Source organism: Piliocolobus tephrosceles, chromosome 8, assembly GCF_002776525.5.
Source record: "Piliocolobus tephrosceles isolate RC106 chromosome 8, ASM277652v3, whole genome shotgun sequence".
Lineage (NCBI taxonomy): Eukaryota > Metazoa > Chordata > Mammalia > Primates > Cercopithecidae > Piliocolobus > Piliocolobus tephrosceles.
In genome coordinates this window covers 81076445-81101585 of record NC_045441.1, presented here as the reverse complement: position 1 = coordinate 81101585, position 25141 = coordinate 81076445, and the positions used below count along the sequence as shown (strand labels likewise).

Sequence of the window (25141 nt, the reverse complement as noted above, 5' to 3'; positions counted from 1 at the left end):
ACATCTTTGGGATTTCAGAAAAATCTAGTGTTGGTTTACAGTGGAAGTCTCATAGAGTTTATATATATGTGTGTGTGGTTATTATTACTCAGACTATAAATGAGATAAATGAATAGAAATATTAACACAAAGGGATCAATATTCTGGCCCTCATTACGTTGTTATACAGCATATCTTTGTGTATCTCTGTGAATTCTCTGCTAGTCCTCAGCTGTATTTAATCCCTCAAGACTTGATATACAAACATAATGCCAAATAGAGAACTTCCCTTAAATTATTCAAATCTCCCCATAAGTGATTTCCCACTCTTCCTGCAATAGAAAACATTTGATCATAAATTCAATTAAATCAGCCATCATCTTTGTGATGTTTGTCCAGCTAAATCCTTTAGTGACTAAACCAATAAACATACCAGCTGTGAGTGTGCATGTATGTGTGTGCGAGTGTGTGTTTATGGCACAACTATTGCAAAAGAATCGATTTGAAGTAAAGATGAAGGGTAGTTCTCATTTCTTAGGCCAGATTTTAACTACTTCACTAAAGCCAGGGCTTAAAAGATTAAACTCTTAGGGATAAAATCGTGTGTACTTCTCTAAATGCATTGGCTTTTATTTCCTAATTTAGGGCTGAGTTTTAATATATTAAGTTTTAGATAAAAACTGATGTACTTTGGAGATGTTAGGAAAAAGCATCAAACCACATCAACCATTCTTACTTCTCTTTCTTCTCCAGCGTCTCCTCCCTAGTTAAAACAAAGGAAAAGTGACTGTCGACCTACTTTTAAGTTTCTCAGGGAAAATGGCATGATAGGACTATAGTACTATTTATAATTTCTTATATATCTGTCGGCTGAAGAGGTGAAGTTTATTAGAGGCTTATATATGTTGATTGCTTCTCATCTTGATTCTAAAGCCTTTTAGACACACAAGTATAACCAACCTCCTCCCTTCTTTTTTGTCTTACCTTTACTAATGATCCTGTTTGGATATAACTGAACCCTGTTTATGCATCTTCACATATATGTATATCCATGTGGCCTGTAGAGGGCAGCATGCTCTGAGGGGAAAAAAAAAAAAACAGTTACAGGGTAACTTTATCTCCGTAAAATATGAGATAAGCAGCTATATATATATTTTCCGATACCAAAACAAGTAAAATGTCTCTGTTAGAGAAGCCAGAGCTGCCCCATGCTTTGTCTGACCCAGTCTGCCGCTTCAGGTGTCTGTCTGGATGATGAACATTTTTTATGAATTGAATCAGCCTACCTTGGAGGCTACTTAGGGATTACACCAGATTCCATGCCTTTGCCTCCACATGGGACAAAGCACATCATTATATTTATAAAGATGAATACGAACGGAATTTTTTTCATTTGGCTCTCATTTCTTGTTACCCTTGACCGAAGTGTAGAATCTGAGTCAAACTGTACCTATAGTTCTAATTTTATTTGGTAGTCAAGTGAGACTTTACCTTCCTATCTTAGAATTCTGCTATCTCACATCATTTGCTTTTAGGTTGTGTCTGCCAAAGAATTCTGGTGCCTTTTAATTTTCCCAAGAAAATGAAAAACATTTCCACAGGGACATTTTCTGTTCAGAACAGACTTTGGACTTAAAGCTGGGCTCCTTCCCTTGCCTGCCTCACACATCTTTGGAGTGAGTCCCTGACCAGGACCCCTTCTCTATTGCCACATTCATTGATTTTCTCAATCCAGTCTCTACCGTTCATCTGAAGAGCCAAATCCTCCCACTGTGTGAACTACACTATTCCTTTATGAGAATTTAGAAATTTCTAGAAGCTACATTAAATATTTTAAGGATATAGAGCAGTACTGTCCAATAGGTCTTTATGCATTGACAAGAATGTTCGCTATCTTCACTTTCCAGTATGGTAACCACTAGCCACGTGTGGCTATTGAGTAACTTAATGTGGCTAGTGCAGTTGAGGAACTGAATTTTTAATTTCATTTAATTTATATTAGTTTAAATTTAAATAACCTCATGTGACTACCGACTACCAAATTTCATAGTGCAAAATAGAGCATAACTTCTGATCAGCTTAAAGCAAGTGTTTTACCAGAATATGTTGTGAGGTGAATTAGGTTTTTCAGCTAAAAACCTCCTGCCCAGGTTTTTATTTTTGCACTTATTTCTTTATTATGTAGCTATAGACTTATATCCAAATCCTATGACTCTGCCTCAGGATTTGCTTTCTCTCAGAACATCTGAGAGATTTTCCATTTTCAAATTCTTCGATTTTGTTGAATATTGAATGTATCTCTCTTGGGTATCCAGAATGGAATTTCAAAACATGGCATTTCGGCAGCACTGATTCTGTAGGCGCTGGCCGTTTCACAGTCTAAGCTCTGTCACTCTTCGACTGGTTATATCTAGTGTTCCTAAATATAGAAACACAACTTAGTAAATGTGCTAAAATGTGTCAGGCTACATAGAAGCTGGACACACAGCACATTAACTAAGTAGGTTTTGTTTGTGTGTGGGTGTGTATGAGCAGCTATTTACATTGACTACAAATAAATCTTAGGTTTGTATCATCCTTTTTGAAATGACCTCAACATTCTTCTGAAAATGTTCTTGTGGCCAGGTGCAGTGGCTCAAGCCTGTAATCCCAACAGCTTGAGAGGCCAAGGTGGGCAGATCGCTTGAGTCCAGGAGTTTGAGACGAGACTGGGTGATATGACAAAACCCCAAATGTACAAAAAAATTTTATAATTATAATATATATAATTTAGCCAGGCATGGTGGCATATGCCTGTAGTCCCAGCTTCTTGGGAGGCTGAGGCATGAGAATCATTTGAGCCCGGGATGCAGAGGCTGCAGTGAGCCAAGATCACACCATTGCACTCTAGCCTGGACAACAGAGCAAAACCCTGTCAGAAAAAGAAAAAGAGAAAGAGAAAAAGAAAAAAAAAAAAAAGACAAGGAAAGAAGGGAGGAAAGGAGAGGAGAGGGGAGGGGAGGGGAGGGGTTCTTTTAAGCTCCCAAGTAATCAGATGAGTTTTTTTTTCTCTCTCTCTTTCATTTCTTTAAACACTTCCATATCTTTACGTATGATCTGCAAATGCCTGTCTTCAGTTTCCTACATTATGCTGATATTGTTAGTTTTAAGACATCAGTAGACTGTTTTTTTTTTTTTTTTTTTTTGCCGCCAGCTTCTGATTCATGTTAGAGAGATACCTGAAAATGCCCTTACCTACATGTACCTGGAAGTTATAAGCAGTTGGACTCCAGATGATACTAAATGTGCAGCTTTTTAATCCTATTCATTTGTCTTTTATTTCAGTTGTAAAGGTGAAAATGCTGATCCAAAAGATAAAAAGCCTAGCAATCATGCCAATTTGAGTTTCTTAAAGCCACAGATATGAAATGGCACCTTTCCATTATAAATCATTTTATATAAAGCGCCAGATGTAGAGTTAGTCAGGAATAAAGGACTGTGAAACTCAGAGGTTGTGCTCAGTTGCAGTAAAAGATAGCCTCAGCCTATTTTATGCTCACCATCAAACCCCACTTTGGAGCATCCGTGCCCCCAGATCTACAACCTCCTCCACATGAGAGACGAATGCAGGGTCTTCTGGGAGTCACACTATAAGAATAATTTGACCAGCCTCTTGGAAAAGCCTAGGCATCCTCTCACCACAGGGCATGACCGTAAAATAGAGGCCATGAAACTTTTAGCAGTGTTTTTTAGTAATGAACTTTAAGACTGGGCTCCCATGCACAAAGCAAGTTCCCTGCCTTTGTAAGACTGATAGCCTTTCTGTTGATGAATTATTGCAGAAAATCGTTTCACTAAAGTTTCTACAATGTAGCAACTATTTCTGTGTTGGGAACAGCCAATTGCAAACTCCAGAAGCACTTAGGCTGTTTGATAATAGCGTTTCAGTCAAATGCAGATTCAGATAAGCATAGAGAGAAAAAACGAAAAGTCAAAGGCAAGGACTTGGAACTAGAAGGAGAACACGAGGTACCACTACTTATAACATAGAGTTGTGGTTCACTCATAACATAGAGTTGAAATACATCCTGCAGATTTGTTGTTAAAAGTCACTCCTTAAATTATACATTCACATTCTAATGTAGGAGGAAGCGATCTTTTTGAAATAAGATCTGTTGAAAGAAATACACGAATTTTTGTTCTAATTATTTGAAAATCCCTCCTCCAATATATTCTCATATTTGTTGCATACATCACAGTGTAAATAAATTATTTCCCAGGACTTGAACTGCAAAACAAAAATGACAAACAAAAATTTTATGCATACTAACTTTAGCATCTGCCATGTAAGACTTCGCAGTATTTTTTCCCTAAACACACGTCACAGTTACTCAGAATTCTAGCAGATGTCAGTTTGATACTCTGTAGCTCTGAGGGATGGTTCAGATGTTTGTGTGTCACTCTATTTGGAAGTATTTGAACGTAAGGATTGAGAAGGGGAAAAGAAGAATAAGGATGGCCAAGTAGAAAGCATGCTTTTTCACTGTTGTGTTGATCAATTTGGACTTGAGGCCAGCACCCACTAGGCAGGAGGAAATCAAGACACTTAAAACTAAGATAGGCCAGGGAAACAAGAACCAATCATGGTGGACCATAAAATTAGGAAGTCATTGGACATTTAGAAAAAGGACAAACAAAGTGGGCCTGAAGGGGAGACTGGCAAAGAGAGGAGTATCTTTAATGTGTAACACAGCAAAACACAGTTACACAATCTTCTTAAAATTTGGAGACAAATTCCGAAGCATATCTATCAAGAGAATGTTTCTATGTCAAAGTATTTAAAAGAATATTGAAAATATTTGTACTTAAGGTACCTCACCATTATCTTATTTTAGTAAGTATTTAAAAACAGAACTACCATTTGACTCAGCAATTCCATTACTGTTTATATACTGTTTATATACTGTTTTGGAAATACTGTGATGGTTGCACAATATTTATATGGTTATATATCAAACAAGAAAATAAATCATATTACCAAAATGGCATATGCACTCACATGTTCATCATAGTGCTATTCACAATAGCAAATACATGGAATCAACCTAGGTGCCCATCAGTGCTGAACTGGATAAAGAAAATGTGGCACGTAGACACCATGGAATACTATGCAACCATAAAAACGAATGAAATCACATCCTTTGCAGCAACATGGATGCAGCTGTAGGCCATTAACCTAAGTATATTAACATAGGAACAGAAAAACCAAATATTGAATGTTCTCACTTGTAATTGGGAGCTAAACATTGAGTATGCATGGACACAATGATGGCAGCAATAGACACTGGAGACTATTGGGAGGAGGGGGAGGGATAAAGGGGTTGAACAGCACCGATTGGATACTATGCTAACTACCTGGGTAATGGGATCGTCCGTACTCCAAACCTCAGCAACGTGCAGTTTATGCATGTAACAAACCTGCTCGTGAACCCCCGAACCTAAAATAAGTTTACAAGAAAGTAAAAATAAATAAAAATTATGAGACCTTTTTTGTATGAATTCACTCATGATCTCAATCCTCTTTACTTCATGTTTTTTCCATTAATTGTAAATCCTCCAATGAGGTTTCTCCTACCAAAATATTTTCAGGTATGTACTCTAATTTGGGAAAGAATATTGCAGTCCCAAGGGACTCTTCACTCCATTTAGTAAGGTCAGTTTAATTTTTTACAAGTGTAGCAGTGGGGGAGAAATGACAATACTGCCGTATGAAGTATCACCAGCTACAATGTTCACGGCACACGTCTGTGCCTCACAGCATGCCAGAATGCTTTGTCTGCATCATCTCATTTAATTCCGAAAACAACTCTCAAATGGTTTTCCTGACAGGATCATCTAAGTTTATTTTACAAATTTTATTTTTCTGTCTTCAGTTATTTTGTAGTCTCAAGAGCAGATCTATACATACCTATCTCATTTGCCATTTTTATACAAAACAGGGCTGAGACTAGAGTGAGGCATGTAAGGTGCTCATTTTGAGTTCAGAATTTAGGTGGTGTCAAGAAAAATCTCAGTGATCAGGATAAATAACACTTTAATGCAATATTTCAAAAACTCTAAAGATAGCTTCAGTGTCTTCTGTGCTCTCCATCAAACTACCCTTCATTCGCACCCAGCCCCACATCCACAACCTACTTCTTCATAAACACCAATACTGGTTAGGTTGTAGAAAAATGAGCCCCTTCATTTACTGCTGATGTCCCTCTAAACTGGTAAATAGTGCGAAAAACGATATGGAAACGTGCTTGTGGCCATAAAGATATCATGGAGCATTCAAGAAATTTAGTATCATCTAGATGCTCTGGATGTTTGGGAATGCTAAGTTTCTGCTCTCATAGAACTTCTAGAGTAGCGAGGACAGTAAACAAAATATAGACAGTATAAATATAATGTCAAAGAGTGCTAAGTCCACGAAGACAATAAAACAGAGCAATGTGATGAAACGGAAGAGCACTGGCAGGCTCTAAGCATATGAAAGCTGGGATTTTCACTTTTTGCCCAGTTCCGTGTCCTTAGCACCTACAACAGAGCCTGTCCCATAGAAGGCACTCAGCTCGTATTTGTTGAAGAATGAAAGTGCTTGGTGGTGAGAGTATAATGAACGTGGGGAGAGAGAGAAGAGGAGACTGGCGAGTGAAAGCAGAGGCTAGCTAAGGAATGGCCCTGCAGGCCAGAGTTTGGGATTTTGCTTTACTTCCGATTGGAAACCAGAGGAATTATGTTTTGAACCTGCCGATTTCACTTGTTAGTATTTCTCCCAAGGAAATAGATCAACCAAGTAAAAACCAAGTTGCCCCCAAATTCTCATTACTGTATTGTAGTTTAAAATTTTTAAAAAGACTTGGTATCAACTTAACCAAGATTAAGGGAATGGAGAAAGGTTTAACAAATCATGATTCAGGAACTCAGTGGAATATTACACAGCAATGTTAGAATATTATGTATGGAGATTTTAAAAACATAGGAAGTGTTCCCTATGTTTCCTGAAAAAAGATGAATAAAAATATATATATACTAACATGTTACTATAAAAAGTCTGTGGACTAGCTGTTACTGAAATGTAATATACAAGATGAAAATAGTTGTGATGCAGTAGTAGAATTTTGGGTGATTATTTTTCTTCTTTCCCAAAATTATCTTTAATATTGTCACATTATTTTAATAACAAAAATGTTGCTTAATTTGTATAGAGTTTCTATTCAGGGTGATGATAGGGTTTTGGAAATACTGTAATGGTTGCACAATGTTATGAATGTAATTAATGCCACTGAACTGTACACTTAAAATGATTAAAATGGCAAGTTTTCAGTTATTTATCTGTATTACCACAATTTACCAAAAACAAACAAACAAAAAAAAGCAGGTCTCTTCTGTAATCATCAATGTGGCCAGCAGCCCCAAAGGTGGCTCCCAGCGATCCCACCTTCTGGTCTTCATCCCCTTCTCACATCATCCCAGGGTTGGTCTTGGTGACCAGTAGGATGTGGCAGAAGTTATTGCACATTACTTCCAAGGTTAGGTTATAAAAGATTGCATCTCCTGTCTTGGGCTCTGGCTCCTTCTATCTCTGATCACTGGCTCTGGCAAAGCCAGCCAACATATCATGTGCCCAGACCTAGAGAGAGGCTCACATGGTGAGGAACTAAGACCTTTTGCCAACAGCCTCGTGAATGAATCACCTTGGAAGTGGATCCATCAGACCCAAACTTCAAATGAGTACATCCCTGGCTATCAATTTGACTGCAACTTTGTCCCCGAGTCAGAACTATCCAGTTAAGCTTCTCCCAGATTCCTGATCCTGGAAACTATGAGATAATAAATATTTGTTGTTTAGAGAAAAAAGAAAAGAAAATATCAAAATTTTTATCTTGCTTTCACTGCAGCTATCCTCATGGGTATGCAATAGACACCAGCTGTTTTTTCCCTAACTTTGAAGTCTTGTTTTCTCCTCTTTTAATGGAAGTCCTGGTCCAGCAGACTTTATTAATTAATGTTAAAAAGAGTGATGTGTAGTAAAGTAAATTTATTTATTTCCATCATGACACCTCACAGTATCATGGTCACAAAGTTGAGTGCATCACTAGACCTTGGCCTGACATAAGATGCCTATAACCATGTTTTTGCATATGAAGGAGATTCATAAAACTAGCTATATTACTAAGAGAATATTAAGTGGCAAAGTGAGAATTAAAGTAAACAGCCCAAGTAAAAGAAAAGTCTACACCCTCAACAGGATACAGCATTTATGGATGTCTAAAATTTTTTCTCTTCACATGAGGGAAAATGAAAGCTAATACAACCTCAAAATGGACTCGAGTAAAATTCAGGTATTGAAAGGAAATTTTATTATATAAAAACATATTCAGGCCAGGCACATGATTCACACCTGTAATCCCAGCACTTTGGGAGGTCGAGGCAGGTGGATCACCTGAAGTCAGGAGTTTGAGACCAGCCTGGCCAACATGGTGAAACCCTGTATCTACTAAAAATACAAAAATTAGCTGGGCATTGTGGCAGGCGCTTGTAATCCCAGCTACTTGGAAGGCTGAGGCAGGACAATTGCTTGAACCCAGGAGGCAGAGTTTGTAGTGAGCCGAAAACGCACCATTGCACTGCAGCCTGGGTGACAAGAGCGAAACTCTGTCTCCAGAATAAAAAAAAGAAATATAAAAAAAAATTTCAGTGATTAAAAAATACAAAGAACTAAATGTATAAATTTTCTTGGACCTCTATACATGGTGTTTATATATCTAATTGATTTTTAAAAATTATATCTGGATTACATGCTAATAAGACTTTTTTATATATTCCAGGATTTTCTAAGTGCTCTAGAATCATCATATCTTACTTTCATAATGAGAAAAAAGCAAGCTATAAATATAGCCTGTAGATGGAATGATACAGGGAAGACAGCACCAATATTTGAGGCATGTAATGGGCTCTGCCTCACTTGCTTTATGACTGAGGCTACTTTGCTCCTTCTGTCTGAACCTCAGCTCCTTCCTCTGCAAGATGGGATGATGATGATCACCTCATAGGCTGGGTGTGTAGGATAAGGGAGATCACATGTGAAAAAAATCGCTAGCACATGGTAAACCATATGTTTCCTTCCCCTTTATATATCTTCCCCCAGTATTTAGAACAAGGGTTCCATCTCCTGGCTGGCCATGTCTTCTGTGTAATGGGAAGAGATGAGATCGTTCACCAGGTCGTTGGCTCAGTGTGCAGTTGGAAAGACACTGTGGGTTAGAGAAGACAGATAGGAAACTCCTTGTAGGAGTGGAAAGCATTGAAAGGGATTCTGACATTTATTTCTTAGAGAACAGGGCCCATGTAAAGGATGCTCACCTGTTCAGCAGTCAATCCAGTTCTTGCTTTAGACATAAGCCGTTTCTCTTTCTTTCATAATGAAAGCATATATTTTCAAATTCCAGATGCAATATCATAAGATAAAAAGCTGAAATTAGAGTGCCCAGCAAATAGATTCTTCATTTGCTTTGAACTAAACTTTAATAACCCATGACCTCTGACCTAACTGAATATTCTTTCATTTTGATATAACTGGGAGCACTAGTTTTGGTGATTTTCTGCAGTCCTAACCATTTAATACGTTTAATCTACAAGATAATTCTTTAAGGGATGAGGAAACATTATCTTTTCTATATCAACACAGAGTGCTAAACTATATATTGCCTTTAAGGAAAGTTCTTTTTTGCACTTTTCTTATTATCTTGGATCATGTCCAATGTGCAAGGAAATAAACATGTGAAGAAAGAGTTCTGTGGTATGTTAACTGCTCTGCTATTTTTCTTCTTTTTATCATGGCCCAAGATTCACCAAAGTTGAGATAAATTCACCATGCCTTCTTTAAAAAGCGTAACAGCAAGGCATTCTTCCTGTAGGAGTCAGACTGTAAAAGGTGATTTCCTTTTACTCCATTTGGTTTAAGCCTGTAACAAGCATTAAGTGAAAAATCTGATATATTTGTTAGGGCATTTATTGCATTACTAAGTTATACTTTCAGTTCTCAGTGAAAGGTTTACTGAGAACATAAACTTTGAAGAAGTTTGTTCAGGATTAAAGATATATATTTTCTTCTCTTTTTGTGAAATAATATTATATAAAATTATGCCTTTCAGGGGCTATTTTTAGCACTATTTATAGCCAAAGGACATACCATTCCAAAACCTCCTTCTGATGATGAGATTTGTAACTTCTCTAGGGTTTCAGAAGAATGAAAGGCTAGGAAGCCACCATTTCTGTTAACTCCATTTACCATAATGCAGATGCACCAATAAGTTAAACTTTTTACCAGAGCCTTTGATGGTGGAAATGTTTTTCACACTGTTTGGGTAATTTGGACTAAATATTTATAACCAATCTCTCCGAAACATAAGCCGTTCCTAAATTTTTACATAGATTGAATTTTTGGATAAATGAAGATTTGTATTTAAACTCCCATTCAATCTTTTATCATAAAAAATGAGAGTCATCTGTTTCAGTTGAAACAGTGTTTTAATCAACCACTTTGAATTCAGGAAAATTCGGTGATCTTTATACTCCAAATAGTATAAATATTAAAAGCATCACAGGAGTATAACATTCACTAACAATTTACTTTGCTTCACTCTTGATTTCCTAAAAACGTTGTAAAACCTGTGAAGTCAGTGAAATAATAAGATGCCTATAATCGATTTAAGCAAGTTATGGAAAGAAAAGGTCAATCTTCACAGCAGTCCTGTGAAGTGGGAGAGGGCTATTAACTTTATCCTGATCTTGTATCCAGAAGTTGGAAAGGTTGTGAGTTACCTAATGTCTTTCAGGTACATTACAATGGGATTTCATACAGGGCGGGTTTGTGTGGTTATGAAGGTCTAGTGCTTATGATAGATGGGCTATAACTGTAAATAAAATACCTGGGAAGCTGGAAATCAATTCTGTTGAATACACATCTTTGGGTTTGAGGATATTCTATGCTGACTTGTGAGGTTAGACTTTTAAGTATTCTGCAAACTTTATTCTTCTGATTATAAAGGTCAATTATTGTAAATGTATTTTTCTTCTGTCAAGTCTTCTAGTCAGAGGATTGAAAAGTAATTATTGGTGCCTCTTTTGCTGTTTACTACTTTTTTGAAGTAAAATACTTAACAAAAATTATAAAATCATATAATCACTGGTTCACTAAATCTAGGGATCTTTTCTAAAATATAACCGAGATACGAGTATAATGACTGACAGGTTTGTACTATCCTATATATGAAAAATACTATTAATGTTTGGGGATCTCTGATAAATCATAGGAAGTTTTTTTAATTAGGCTATTTATTCATGTAAAATTATAGTTTAACTGCACATGGGTTATAATGTTCTGTATAAATTATTAAAAATAAAACTTCACAACTGAAAACAGTTACTGCCAGTAGGCACTGGAGAAGATTGCAAAAGGAATTAAAGTGAAATCTCTGCAAACGCAATGTAGCGAAGCAGTTACCCTATTCTCTCCTGTAGACAGTAGGATGGAAACATGATCTACTTTTGTAGGAGTTAAATGAAAGTAAGTTTAAATAAATGAGGGCTCTTGTTGAAAAGAATATAACAAGTTCATATATATTAGTCTATGAATATTTTATGATAATGTCTATCAATGGATTTTTGAAAGGTAAATATGAAAATAGTATCATATTAGTACATAGGAAAGGCTGCTATAATTATGTCATAAGTTAACAGATTTTTAAAAGCAGATCACCCTTTCTTTGGTTTTGGAATGAACTTAAACATTTGAAGACATCTCTTTTTCCAGGAAGGGTAGAAAATAGTGATAAATAAAAATCAAGGCTGGGGAATTACTACCAAGCTAAGCTCTGAAATCCAAAGCAAGAATTTAATATTTTCCTTTTTCTGGCCCACTTTTGGCAGTTTATAATAGCCTTAAGAATGTCAGTGCTAGTGTTTTCAAAAACTTGATTTATTTCAGATCCTTCTGAGGGCTCTTCAACACTTTCTGTACTTTTCCATCAGGTATCGTTGACTGCAAGGGCAACTGTGTATTGAGTAAGGGTTAGATCTGATGGGGAGACCTAGCAGTGTGGATTCGTATGATTATTCATCTTGTTCACATTAAGGCTGGACTCTCCCCATTGTCCTTATTTAGCATAGGACAGTGGAAGTGTTAACAAGAATATAGAAAGAATAGTCTCTATAGCAATAAAGTTCAAAATGAAAGGAAAAGGGAGAAATATGGAAAAATGTAATGTGTTCTTAAGGAAAACTTTAGGAATAATCTAGTAACCCCTTTACCAACTGAGTAATGTACAGCTAGCAATAATTCTTTGGCGTAGCATGCAATGGACACTAAGATGTAAGTATCAGAAGTCTGAATACTCTCCATTTTGTAAGCATGACCCTTTGATCATCTGGATCAAATAAAATAATACATGGGAAAGCATTTTGTGAACTGTAGAGCTGCCTGCAAATAGCATTATTCTAATATAGCATTGGCCATCTAGTGAGCTGACCATTATGGGAATGAGTGTCTGCCAGGAAGATTGTGGCATTAAACAATTTCATTAGAATAAATGAATAAGAATTGAGTATTTTTATGTACTAAAACTACAACCTATTTACAGAAAGTAATATAAAAATGTTATCAGTTTGTTTTGAGGGGAGGAATCTCATTAATTTTTTTTTTTTACATTGAGTACAGTGAGAAAGGAAGCCCCAGTGTTAAACAACTCTGTGTCTCTATTATTAACGTAACTATGAGTCTTGCCTCTCATTTCATCACACAGCTCAGCACCTGGGGTTGAGAAGTACACTGCACAGGGCTGAATCTTTTCTTCTGTTAGTCTTTATTTTCCCCAAGAGTTCATTCCAGTGTCAGAGATTCAATCATGTTCTGCTTGACCAATTCCTGTCCCCTCTTTGCAAAATGAATAAATTTAAGCCTATTTGCTAAAACTAAGTTATTTTTTGAAAAACAAAAGCAGTGTTATGACCATAGTACTCCCTCTAAGACAGAAAGCTTTGATAAGAGGGGGTTACATGAGCATTTGAGCATTTTGCTTTTGATGTGTAGACAAGAAGACTGCTGCACCTGACAGTTCTGTTCAGTAGTTAAGGAAAACAGACAGACTTGTTTTTATTGGTAGGTGGACTTCTTCACAAATCATCCAGCTCATTTTCAAGTGATCAGATGTCGATTAATTCAGTGGCCAGCACCCGCATTAGCATCCTTGCCACAGAGATGTGTGCTGTCAAATAAAGGGATCCAGGCTCTGTGAAGAGTGTGACAGTGCATAAAGTATGAGTATAGACTCTCTGCATCACTCACTCCAGGTTGGTTGCTCTACTTCCAACTCTGTAAAACAAAGCACACTATTATGCTTCAGACATAGGCCCATAATGAGTGTAATAGTATCCCGTCACCATATAAAATGCAAGTGAGGAACATTCTAGAACTTTTTGTTCCCATTTAAGCTTTTTATATGGAATTTTCTATCTCTATTGCATGGTCTAATATGTAAATTACACATACCACATTTTTACTCTTTATATCCAGTTTTCATGAGCTAAAACATTAATAAATTCCAGTGGAGAGTTTTATAGAGATTTAGAAGCCACCCTTGGGAACAAAATATAGCTTGCCTTAGTTGTTATACAGCAGGTGTATCATCAGTTTTAGAGGGAGTCTTTTAGAACTACAGTGTAAAAATAAAACCCTAAATCAAAACAAGCATCCATGCAGTCCTAGTTTATAAGTTAACTTTAAAAAGGCAAGGGATCAACTTCCTTCCCATTTCAAAAACCAAACCAAACCAGAGGAAAAAAAAAAAGAAAAAAAAGAAAATGACATCCTCCGGGGGATGTATAGTTTGAAGAGGTTTTTTAAGGACCAGGACTTGAACATAAGATGTTTTTGCTCAAAAATGACTGTCGACTTTTTAAATTTTTGTTTTTCAGGTAATGTGAAACCTCTATAGATATAACCATTGATATACTCAGTACTCAAGCAAACATTCAGTCATTTAGCAGATGTTGTGTCTCCACATTGTATTAGAAATGCTGCCTTCCAGCTGGGTGCAGTAGTTCACACCTACAATCTCAGCACTTTGGGAGGCTGAGGCGGGCGGATCACCTGAGGTCAGAGTTTGAGACCAGTCTGGCCAACATGATGAAACCCCATCTCTACTAAAAATACAAAAATTAGCCAGGCGCGGTGGTGTGCACCTGTAATCCCAGCTACCCAGGAGGCTGAGGCAGGAGAACTGCTGGAACCCAGGAGGCAGAGGCTGCAGTGAGCCGAGGTCATACCACTGCACTCCAGCCCAGGCAACAGAGCAAGACTCTTTTTTAAAAAAAGAAAGGAGGGAGGGAGGGAGGGAGGGAGAGAGGGAAGGAAGGAAGGAGGGAGGGAGGGAGGGAGGGAGAGAGGAAGGAAGGAAGGAAGGAAGGAAGGAAGGAAGGAAGGAAGGAAGGAAGGAAGGAAGGAAGGAAAGAAAGAAGGAAGGAAGGAAAATAAATGCTGTCTTCCAGGAAGTAGCTCTCTTCATCTTGCCACAACCAATGGACCTCCTCTTTTTCTTTTTTGCACCACCATTTTTGTCCTCCACTTTCCATTCTGTCTTTTCAACTTTGATGGTACTCTCTAGTCTGGCAGAGGACTCCAGGTTTACTTTTCTCTTTGTCTGTTTTCAGGAAGGCTTAGAAACTTAGGTTAGATTTTGAAGAAGCATTAGTTGCAAGGTTGACTGGAGAGAAGTGAGAGGCACTGTTTGTTCCTTTCATTGGTGGCAGAGCAGGAAATTCTGGTAGGTCAGCCCTGGCAGCCCACTGTGCTAACTCTCCCTGCCTCTAGTTCACAATCCAATTCTTCCGAGATTGGAGGATATTGTCCTAGCTTTAGAGCTAGGACAACTCTTAAAGACAATCTATTCCATCTTCCTCATTTCTGAGGTACAAAAACTAACCTGTACAGGGAATAAGGAGAATATCCTGCTCTATATTTATGGTCTAAGACTGTTTTTCACTATTCATGTTACCTTCTTTCATACATTTTTTAAAAAAAACTGCAAGGAGACAGAGAGAGAGGGAGAGAGAGAGAGAATCGCATGGATAAGGACTTAAAAAATCCAGAAAATTCTTTATAATTAGAAGAGCAGCATACTGTTATTTTCAACTGTATTAAAAGCACTCGTTTCATAGTTATTCACAATATAAGATTCTCATACCACACATACTCTGATTTCAGTATTTATGTCTTGTCATCCAGGTTTATAATTTGAAAATTCTTTAGTTTTTTTTTTTTTTAAGAATTTTCATGAACAACAAACATGCTTTTACAGCATAAATGTGGAATGAACGTAACAGTCTCTTGTCTGCTATGTTCCAGGTTTTTCTGACCCCTTGTGAACATACAGACTCACTGTGTACACCCCCACCAACCTGATGGGCCCAGTTCCATCAGCCTGAGGCAGATTTCCACTCAGTGACCTGGGATAGAATACTGAAATCGATAGGAGGGCCTCACCATTGGCAGCAACATCTCTGGGTAGGCTGGAGCATCTCTTGAGGCATCATTGGGAATCCCCTCAAGACAAGGAAGTTCTAATTTCAGCCACTCACAGGAGGGAAGCTTTCCATCCTTAATACTTGAATATTCTTTGTGAAAAATCTGCAGTATTCCATCTCTCTAAATGGCTCCATCTTCTGAATTTTTGTTATAGTCCCCCTGACCTGGCCCTCTCACATGGCTCAGTGTTCATCCTTCTTGATCACAATGTAGAACCATCCAAAAAGATTGTCCAGTTCTCTTTTGCTAAACAGTCTCACCCTCCCTCCAGCCTATGTCAAATACTGATCAGTTTTCTGTTTATATAATTTTGGCTTTTCCAGAATGTTGTATAAATGGAATTATATATCTATAAGAGGTCTCTTGCCTCTTCACTCTGGATAATGCATTTGAGATTCATCTAGACGTTGTGTGGTGAAAAAATGTCAGCCTGAATCAACTTCAGGTAATTAGTTTTTGAGACTAAATAGAGGTGACCTAACAGAATTAGTTTTAAAAGAGAGGGATGGGGCAATGAAAGAATAGCAGGGAGAAAGACCTAAAAATTATGTGTGTAGATGATTATTTTGTGATTATTCCAGAGAGAAAGACTTAAAAATTATAAGTATAGATGATTTTATAGTAACTAATTAAATTGCAGGGATTATAAATATACACCTATAGGGAAAAAAAAAAAAAATATCTCTTCTACTACTCGTAGTACTAAAAGCCACCTAAAATGCTGGATAAAATACACCACGCACATGATTTCAGATGCACAGCTGAACCAAAAAGAAAATAGGTAAAATCTCCGGAAAGGCCAAGAATGAAGAAAGACAGGAAACCAGAAGGGTAATCAAATACTGAAGTTGCAGCTGCCCTGAAGTTGTTGTCTAAAATACAAACATGAAGCCACTGGTAAAAATGCTCATCAATACTCAGGAAGGAATACTCAGGATCAGGAAGCAAGGCCTTCGGCCTGAAAAATGTAGGGAATCAGAGCTGAGATTCTCCACATAGAGTGGGAACCCTCAAAGCACATTAATGGGCTTCAGTAATGTAATTCAGCCTCAGTAATGGATTCAGGAATAACTGCTTCCAACAAAGAAAGACCACAAGGACGATTGTTGGTGCCAGCCTTCACTCTGGATGGGGATGTAAAAGTCTGATATGAGAATTTCTACATATTTAGGTTTAAATTTACACAACTTGTATGCTCTTGCAAACTAACAGCAAGAACTTGGAGTACCCATGTATTGGGAGAGTCTCAGGCCTTTTGACGGAAGCAAAAGAAAATCCTTATGGAGAAACACATTCTCAATCCAGGCCCCTCAGGTTTCCCTTGGATTAACATTAGACAACCATGGGCTTACAATCCAAAATTATAAAGCATGTGAAGAAAAAGTTTTTGCAAGTGAGGATCAGTAGCAAAAGCAACAAAATTGAACTCTCCTCTCACCCAACATTTTAGGTATTAGGAGTTATCAGACCTACAACTATGTTTAAAATGTAAAGAAATAAGATCATATAAAAAACTTGAGACTATCAAAACTGAATAGGCAAATTTGTCAAAGAATTGAAAAGACCTTATAAAATCAAAATGAACAGGGGAAATAGCATATTAGATGCAATCGATTAGATAATTCATTGAACTGAATGATGGCTCAGAAGTAATTGCCCAGAATGGAAAACAGAAGGACAAACAGATGGAAAACATGAAAGAGGAAAGACATGGACAATTTAATGAGATTGCATTGCATCCAAATTACAAAATGAGAGAAGAGATAGAGTTGGGGAAAGATAATATTTGAGGGATAATGGCTGGGATTTTTTCTTGAATTGATGAAGAACATGAAACCTCAAATTCAGGAAACACAGTGAGTACCAAGCAGGTTAAATAAAAAGAAGACCTAACATTGCAGTTGCAGAACTCCGAAGAGGAAGAGAAGAGCACTAAGAGGCAGAAACAACAGACGCCTATGGAATAATGTATTCAGAGGGTTAAGGGAAAATGCCTTGAACCTGCATATGCATATAGAATTATTAAATATATACCCAGTCAACCCATTATCCTGTATGTAAACAAAACAGAATTTACCACCAAATGATGCTCATTGAAATAACTGCTATTGTTTGTATTTCTGGTACAAAAAATAATCTGGGAGGCAATGTCTGAAACGTGAAAAGAAAGGTGATTAAATAAATTAGTAAACATGGGTAAATAAAATAACAATAACAGTAATAATAATAATGTCTAATATGTGTCCTTAAAAAGCACAGAAAATAGAAATAAAATATTAGACAATAATAACATGATAGATGGGACTGTGTCATCCGAATTAAAGTATTGCAATATTCTTACACATGAGCGTAAAAATAAAATTGAACTCTAAATTTTAAGTTAAATAGAGTTAAATATTAAAAAGTTGAGGAGCCATCCACTTGGAGAACTGAGGGTGAAGATATAAAGTATGGAAATTTTATTTTTATATCCTTGATGTTTACCATCAAGGATACTATGACACAAAGCCAACCTACCCCAAGAGAGGACAGTGCTAGCTGCAGGTTGGGCAGTTCTGTAGTGTTCTTGGTCATGCATTTGCAAAGTTTCTGAAGGGCAATGGAGATTACCAGGCATACAGCATGACTTCTGTGCAAACAGATGAATTACAGAAAGTCATTACTATTCTACCAAGCAGCTCCATGAGAGGGGTTAACTAGGACACACGAGAATCAAATTAAAATCAGGAAAGCATTTTACAAGAGTTCTGACCTAGATGGGTAAACCTAGGGGAACTTCCTTTCTGTTGCCTCATTACTGGATTAAAGAATTGATCTTGCTTTTCTGGAGGTTCGTTTCACGTCCTGTTACTCCCATCTTCATACTCCAAAGCACTGAAGATTTCAAGTGTAGTATAAAGTGTGGTACATTGAAGTAGACTTCAGTTATTTTTACATCATTTTTTACATCATTTCTGTATGCTTTATTCAAAAAGAAGTTTTAATTTTTAAATAACCCTATAGAGTGTTTTTTTAACTAATGTGACTCAGATGAATTGGTCAGATCATGTGAAGTCACACACAGGATATTGCAGTCAGTATGACCTTAAATGAATGTTAAAAGAACTTTAAAGTATGTTCTTACCCAATAGTGAGAATATGTGAAGCAACTTACAACACTGCTCTTGCGAGAAAGAAGGCATCCAGGTTCTGAATGATGGTACACTGCCATTTATCCAAGCCTTTTGATAACTGGTTGTGTTTTGTAAAATAAAGTTTCTTGGAGAGGCTAGTGTTGCATTAAATATTACTGTCATCACGCTGCTGGTTTTGGGAGAGCTCTAGTGTTAATGAAGTAGATGCTCACTTTAATGCTCTAGTTGTCCAAGCATTAAAGTGAAATGAAATATGAAGATGCAGTGAAGTTCATAAGACAAAAGTGAAATGGAAATGTTAGAAGCAAGCAGGTTTTCTCTTTTGGAGCAGTATTGTCATACACTGCAGCTGCACTTCCTAGACACCAGCAGTCAGAGAAACAACTCTTGCAATAAATAAAACCAGGCTACCTGATACAACTGCCTTGGAAATGGAACTTTTACAACAGGACCCAGTTTATCAAACATATTAGCCAACTTGTAGGCTTAGTGAGTGATAAGTCTAATGAAGTATTGATGAGCATTTTTACCAGGCCTCAAGCTTGACAGAATTGAAACCTCTGTGTTTGGATTATGATCAGCTTGTTTGAACACTCAGCAAAAGATGCTTGTTTGTCCAGACACAGTGGCTCACACCTGTAATCCCAGCACTTTAGGAAGCCGAGACGAGTGGTCACTTGAGGTCAGGAGTTCAAGACCAGCCTGGCCAACATGGTGAAACCCTGCCTTTACTAAAAATACAAAAATTAACCAGGCGTGGTGGCACATGCCTCTACTCTCAGCCACTCTCAGGCTGAGGCATGAGAATCGCTTGAACCCGGGAAGCAGAGGTTGCAGTGAGCCAAGGTCATACCACTGCACTCCAGCCTGGGCAACAGTGTGAGACTCTGTCTCAAAAAAGACAAAGAAGAGAGAAGCTTGTTGTTCAACAATTAAAGCATGTTTACCATTCGTATGAGTTGACCTTTCCTGAAATCATGCAGTATTATGTCTTCTTGAAGTCTATTCACATTCTTGAATCTTATCACTATATAAGGAATATAGAGTTATTGGGTGCCAAAATACCCAGCACAATACTGGTATGTTTTTAATGTGCTACCGAATTAAAAACCTAAGAACTGTGAGCAGTCTAGGCCTTCTGTGATTTATTCCTTCAGTCATTTCAAACATTAATAGTGGTGCCTATCTGGCTATTTGCCTGCTACCATATGTTTATAACTGCCACATTTAAAACAGTGTACATCAGATTTGTGTACCCACTGATTTTGTTGGCTTTCATCCAAGTCTAATGATGATTTCTTAATGTCTTTTTATAAATCCCATTTTGTGCTATTATGAAAACCTCCATTTTGAAAATCACAAACCTCTGGTTGAAAAGTTCATAGAAAGTCCGCATTGCACAGAAGCACATATCTTTAATGTCTGTCTCCAGACCAAAAAAGTATTGAAGTTAATTTAATGTCTGCATTTGAGGTGCAACTTAAAAGAGAGGATCTGAAGGAAGAGTGGGAGAGCTGTTAAGTGTTTTTAGCAAAATGTGTTTGTCTTGTTTAGGACATATGCTCTTTAGTAAATATTTTTTAAGGTAGACATGCCTTATGATTGTAGCTGAAATAATTGTTAATAATACAATTTTTGAAAATCTTGTAATTTTTTTGCATATCTATTGGAAGTTGTTTACCAGCTGTTATTGTTTCAAATGTGATTTTTGTTAATCTCTTCCCAACCTCTCTTGCAAAAAGAGAAGTTAACTTCTGGTAGTGAATTGAACAGAAATGTAATATTTTTTAAGCCTGTTGAGCTGTATAACTTAATATTTGCATACTTAATAATCTGTTTTATTATACAATCAATGAAATGGTCATGTCTGTTGATGTCAGTTCAACCGTATACTTATACTGTCTGGATTGTGTGTTTCCAGTTTTGTGGGAGAAATAATTTGTCAGTGTTCACCAGCTTCCAAAAACTTGTGAAAGCTTAAACACCTAAATTGATAATTAATGCAGAAAAGAAGAAGAAAAATTAAGAGGAATTACTAATTACATGGAAATAGAATGCATAACTTCTTGAAGTTATACTTCTAAAATAGTTCTATCTAAAATAAACTCAATCCAAAAGAAGACAGGCGAAGAGAAAAAAGGTAAAGGAGGACAAAATAGGATGCAAAATTAATCTGGTAGCAGTAATTCCAAATATATCAATAATTGCAAAATGTAAATGGACTAAACTTTCTCCTTGAGAGACGGGGATTATTTAATTGGATAAAAATTAAACTTAGCTAAGTAATATTTATGAAAGAGACACCCTAATATTACATGTATGCAGCATTAAAAATAAGCAGGTAACAAAAAGTATGGCGGGCAAATACTAAACAAAAGAAGCTGAGGTCATTATATTGTATTAATGTAAGAATAAAATGAACTTTAGCCTAGAAAGCTTTATGAAAGATAAAAAGTATCATGACATAAGGATTGAAGACTGAATTTACCAAGAAGAGATAATAGTGCTAGACTGCTATGCATTTAATTACCAAGCCTTATAATATAAGACAAAAATTGATGGAATTGCAAGGAAAGATTGAAAAAGATCTACCATCACATGGGAGATTGAGAACCACCACCACCATTCTAACAATCTGATAAGGTACGCTTATGACTTCAGATAAAACTTCCAATTAAGATATCATACATGGATTGCCAAAAGTATCATGTCTTAACAACTTAGGTAGACCGAGAAAAGAGGTTCTAGTGGTGACAAAGGCTCTGATGTCGAAAATGCATGTGGAAACTTAGAATAAAATTTCTAAACTAAAATTTTATATAACAAATATTTATATATTAACTAAATATCACAAATGAAAATTTGATTATTGGCATATTAAAGTGTAGTCAATTTAGGGGGAAATGGGATTGTCTTATATTGATGAATTCCTTATATGAGGCATATACATTACATTTAAATATAGTCAACAGTTTACTCCAGACACAAAGATACAACTGTAAGTGTTTATAATTCTTCAAGATAATGAAACCATGCTTCAGATGTGATTCATGGCTTTTTGGAACTGGAGGGACTGCAGACATAATGTGGTTCATCACTATTTTTCAAGAGATGGGAAAACCAAGATCAAAAATAGCATGTATTGCTTTGTATTTCATGTGTTTTACTTTCTTGACTTCTGAGTTAAGTACTTGTACACCAAGTATTGCAATCACCTTTCTCTTCTTGTATTTACGTGCAGTGTAACAACATACAGTTTGGGCGATTAATAATATTCCTTTTTATTTTTAATAAAAGTTGTTTGTCTGAGTTTAGGAAAATGATAACAGTATTAAGCCTGAGACTCAGATCTAGTCCTAATCTGGTTGTTCTATTTTATCAAAACTATATAAAATTGATATGAAGGTACTGTTCACCATAATTAACTATGAACTGTACATTCAGTGTAAGTATAACTTTTAACCATGAAGCCTATCTCAAACTTTGCATGTGATTTTTTAAAGTATGAATAAAAAGTTGTACTAGTGATAAAGTCTTGGGAGGAGGAAGGAATAATATGGATGGCCCTGTGCCCTCTTAAAGGGGGAAAAATACCTGTTAAGAATTTTGAGAATGCTTTCTTTCCCTGTGGACAAATTTCTCTCTTCCAGGGAAAGACAGTTACAACCAATCCATTGATCCATTTTTTTCATGAACAGCCTTTGCAGCAGTCACACATTGAACCCATTTGTGAGGCCTTCACATAAGAAGATTTAGAGAGAAAGCCTCTTAGTTTGGATCTTTGTGGTAATATTTTTCTTTGCTTTTCCCCTTTTTCTTTCTCTACCCAAATCCATTACCTCGTATTCTCTTCCTACCCCCATCCCCAACAATTTGAAATAAATACTAAAGAACTGGTTGAGGAGGGGAAGGAGGAGATTGTTGGTCATTGAGGAAACATGTTTTGTTGGCTAATTGTGTCTTGAGTAGCTTCAAGGATTTTTAAAGAAATACCTACTGGAAGGTGCAGCCACTTCTGGCTCCCTCACCCACTTCTGGCTGCCTCTGAGAGTCACTGTACATACTGCACCAGGTTTCAGAAACTGGAGAATCCATTGGGAAATGCCTTTAAAATAACCTGTGAGAGAAAGAAGAGCATGGCATTATGCAAACCACTTTAGAGTCAAGGAGTTCTGGATGGATTTGAATCTCCTCTCAACCTGCTACCCGAGTAATCCACTGCCATCTCTGACTCCTACTTGGCTTCCACCACTGCAAAATAGCAACTGTTAACCTTCGCAGGCTATAATAAATATGAGTGTTAAAAGTACCTGGGAAAGTGCCTGACACATGTTCAACTATCCAGAAATGGTAGCCATTATCAGGAATACTTTTATTATCATTATTATATTAATTATCCAGGCTTGATTGCTCTGAGTAGAGAAATAGAGGTTCCGTGAAAAGCAAGGCTGAGCTGGACTGAGAAGTGCTGCTACCCATTTGAAAGCTTATACCACATGAAAGACTATTGTTATGCTTTTTTCTGTAATCTTGAGACACATATTTTCTATCTACTGTTGTTTTAAAGGTCATCTTGAATTGATTCAGCCCTATATCATCTAAGCACATCCCCTTTGCTAACCTGTATTTTAATATTATGATAGTTGATATTTGACAGGGCACTGTTTCAATAATGTTATTTATATTCAATGCAAGAAAATGTAAATTCTTAGAGGAAAAGAAACTTTAGTAACTGAAGAGTTTAATAGCAGTTTTATTTTAATTCTCTTAGGTATTTATTAATTTTCTATAAATATATCCAGATGTGGGTATAGTACATAGATTCTATGAACAAATTCTAGCAATTATTTGATACGTTGTCTTCTGAAATTTTCTACCTCTGGACCTAGTTTTATCTTTTCTGAAAGTATCAACCCTTTGCCTATAGTAGAAATATTTTAAATCAATTATACTGTGATACCTAGAGTAAAAGTAACTTTGAAGTAACAAATACTCTAAGAACTAGTGTGCATTTTGTTTCTGTTTATTTTCAGCAGGTAATTTGTTTTTCTAGCCAAGAATAAATTGAAATCCAGAAAAATTAGGTAAGCTTTATGTCTTATTTAGTGGATTTTCTTGTTTGGTCTGACATCTCTTTTTTGCTCATGTTTTTAGGCTCAGCTATGTGAACCATGCAGAAGACCTGGCCTCCAAGCTCCTACAGTGTTCCCCAAAGAACAGACTATCGGCACAGGCTGCCTTGAGCCACGAGTATTTTAGTGACCTGCCCCCACGGCTATGGGAACTCACCGATAGTGAGTATGACAAATCCACAACATCCAGTCCAAGCAGAGACATCATTTTATTTTAGCATCTGTATGTAACGTGTATACAGAGATTCACGTATTTGTGTGTGCGCAAACATAAGATAATGTATGTTTGTATGTGCATTACATGGGTGTGTGTGTGTGGAGAGAGAGAGAGAGAGAACAGGGGAAGGGGGGCTATGTGTATATATATTTAGTGGAATCCTGCCATTCATTTGCTAGCTTACCAGACACAGGAAGAAAATGGATTCCTTTTTTGCTATCTCTGCTCTGCAGTCTGCAGCTGTGCATCTTTGTATTTGATTATGTGTGTGTCCAAAAAAATGATCTGAGCAGTCATAAAGGAAAAGGAAAATATGATTTACATATTTAGTGCTTTATGCATACAGTACTTTTTAACTGGCTGCAGTACACAGAGGAGAAGATGATTCATTTCTGTTTGATTCTCAGAGACCATCTTCATTGTAACAATAACCTTAAAAAGGGCAGCTATGCAGCAAGCTGAGGAACAGAGTTGGCAATTGGCTAATGCACTGAATTGTCATGTACAGACTGAAGACGTGTAATTCATTTTAACTGCAAATGCTCTTGGTATTTGTATAGACAGCTCTTCTCTGAACCTTTTAAAAGAAAACACATTCCTGGGTGGGTTTTGTTTTGTTTTTATAAAAGTCTTCATATTTATACAGCCTTTAAAAATTACATTTTAAATATTTGGGGGAGGATTTATGGCTGGGAGGATCTCAGATTTCTTCCAAAGTGTGAAACAGAATTCTTGTGAAATTTTGTACAAACTGTTACCATCAGAATGTTTTTGTTCAATGGTGATATGTTCTTTCCAAAGGACAATTAGAGATATTTCTTCTATACTCTTTTCTGATTGCCTTAAAAATTAACATACCACATATATACATAATATTTATCATGTGTTTATTAATCCTTGGTATACACCACTTACAGTAGACATACGATTATTTCTTCATTCTCTTGGATTTTAGATTTCTTTCACCCATCGTAATATTGGATTCTCCTTGATGGCAATAACCCTTTATTTTGGAACTAAGTTCTAAGTACAACTCCTCTTGGGTATTTCTATCCTAAATCTTTTTTTGATA

At 36.6% G+C, this 25141-nt stretch overlaps 1 protein-coding gene across 3 annotated transcripts in view; it reads left to right on the top strand.

The window, feature by feature from the left end:
• CDK14 (cyclin dependent kinase 14) overlaps positions 1 to 25141 on the top strand; it is a 606291-nt gene that overhangs the window by 489563 nt on the left and 91587 nt on the right. For all 3 annotated transcript variants that reach the window (XM_023226593.3, XM_023226594.2, XM_023226596.2), the window contains one exon: positions 23875 to 24014. In XM_023226593.3, coding sequence (XP_023082361.1) covers positions 23875 to 24014 — 140 coding nt within the window. The remainder of the gene's footprint in view (positions 1 to 23874; positions 24015 to 25141) is intronic.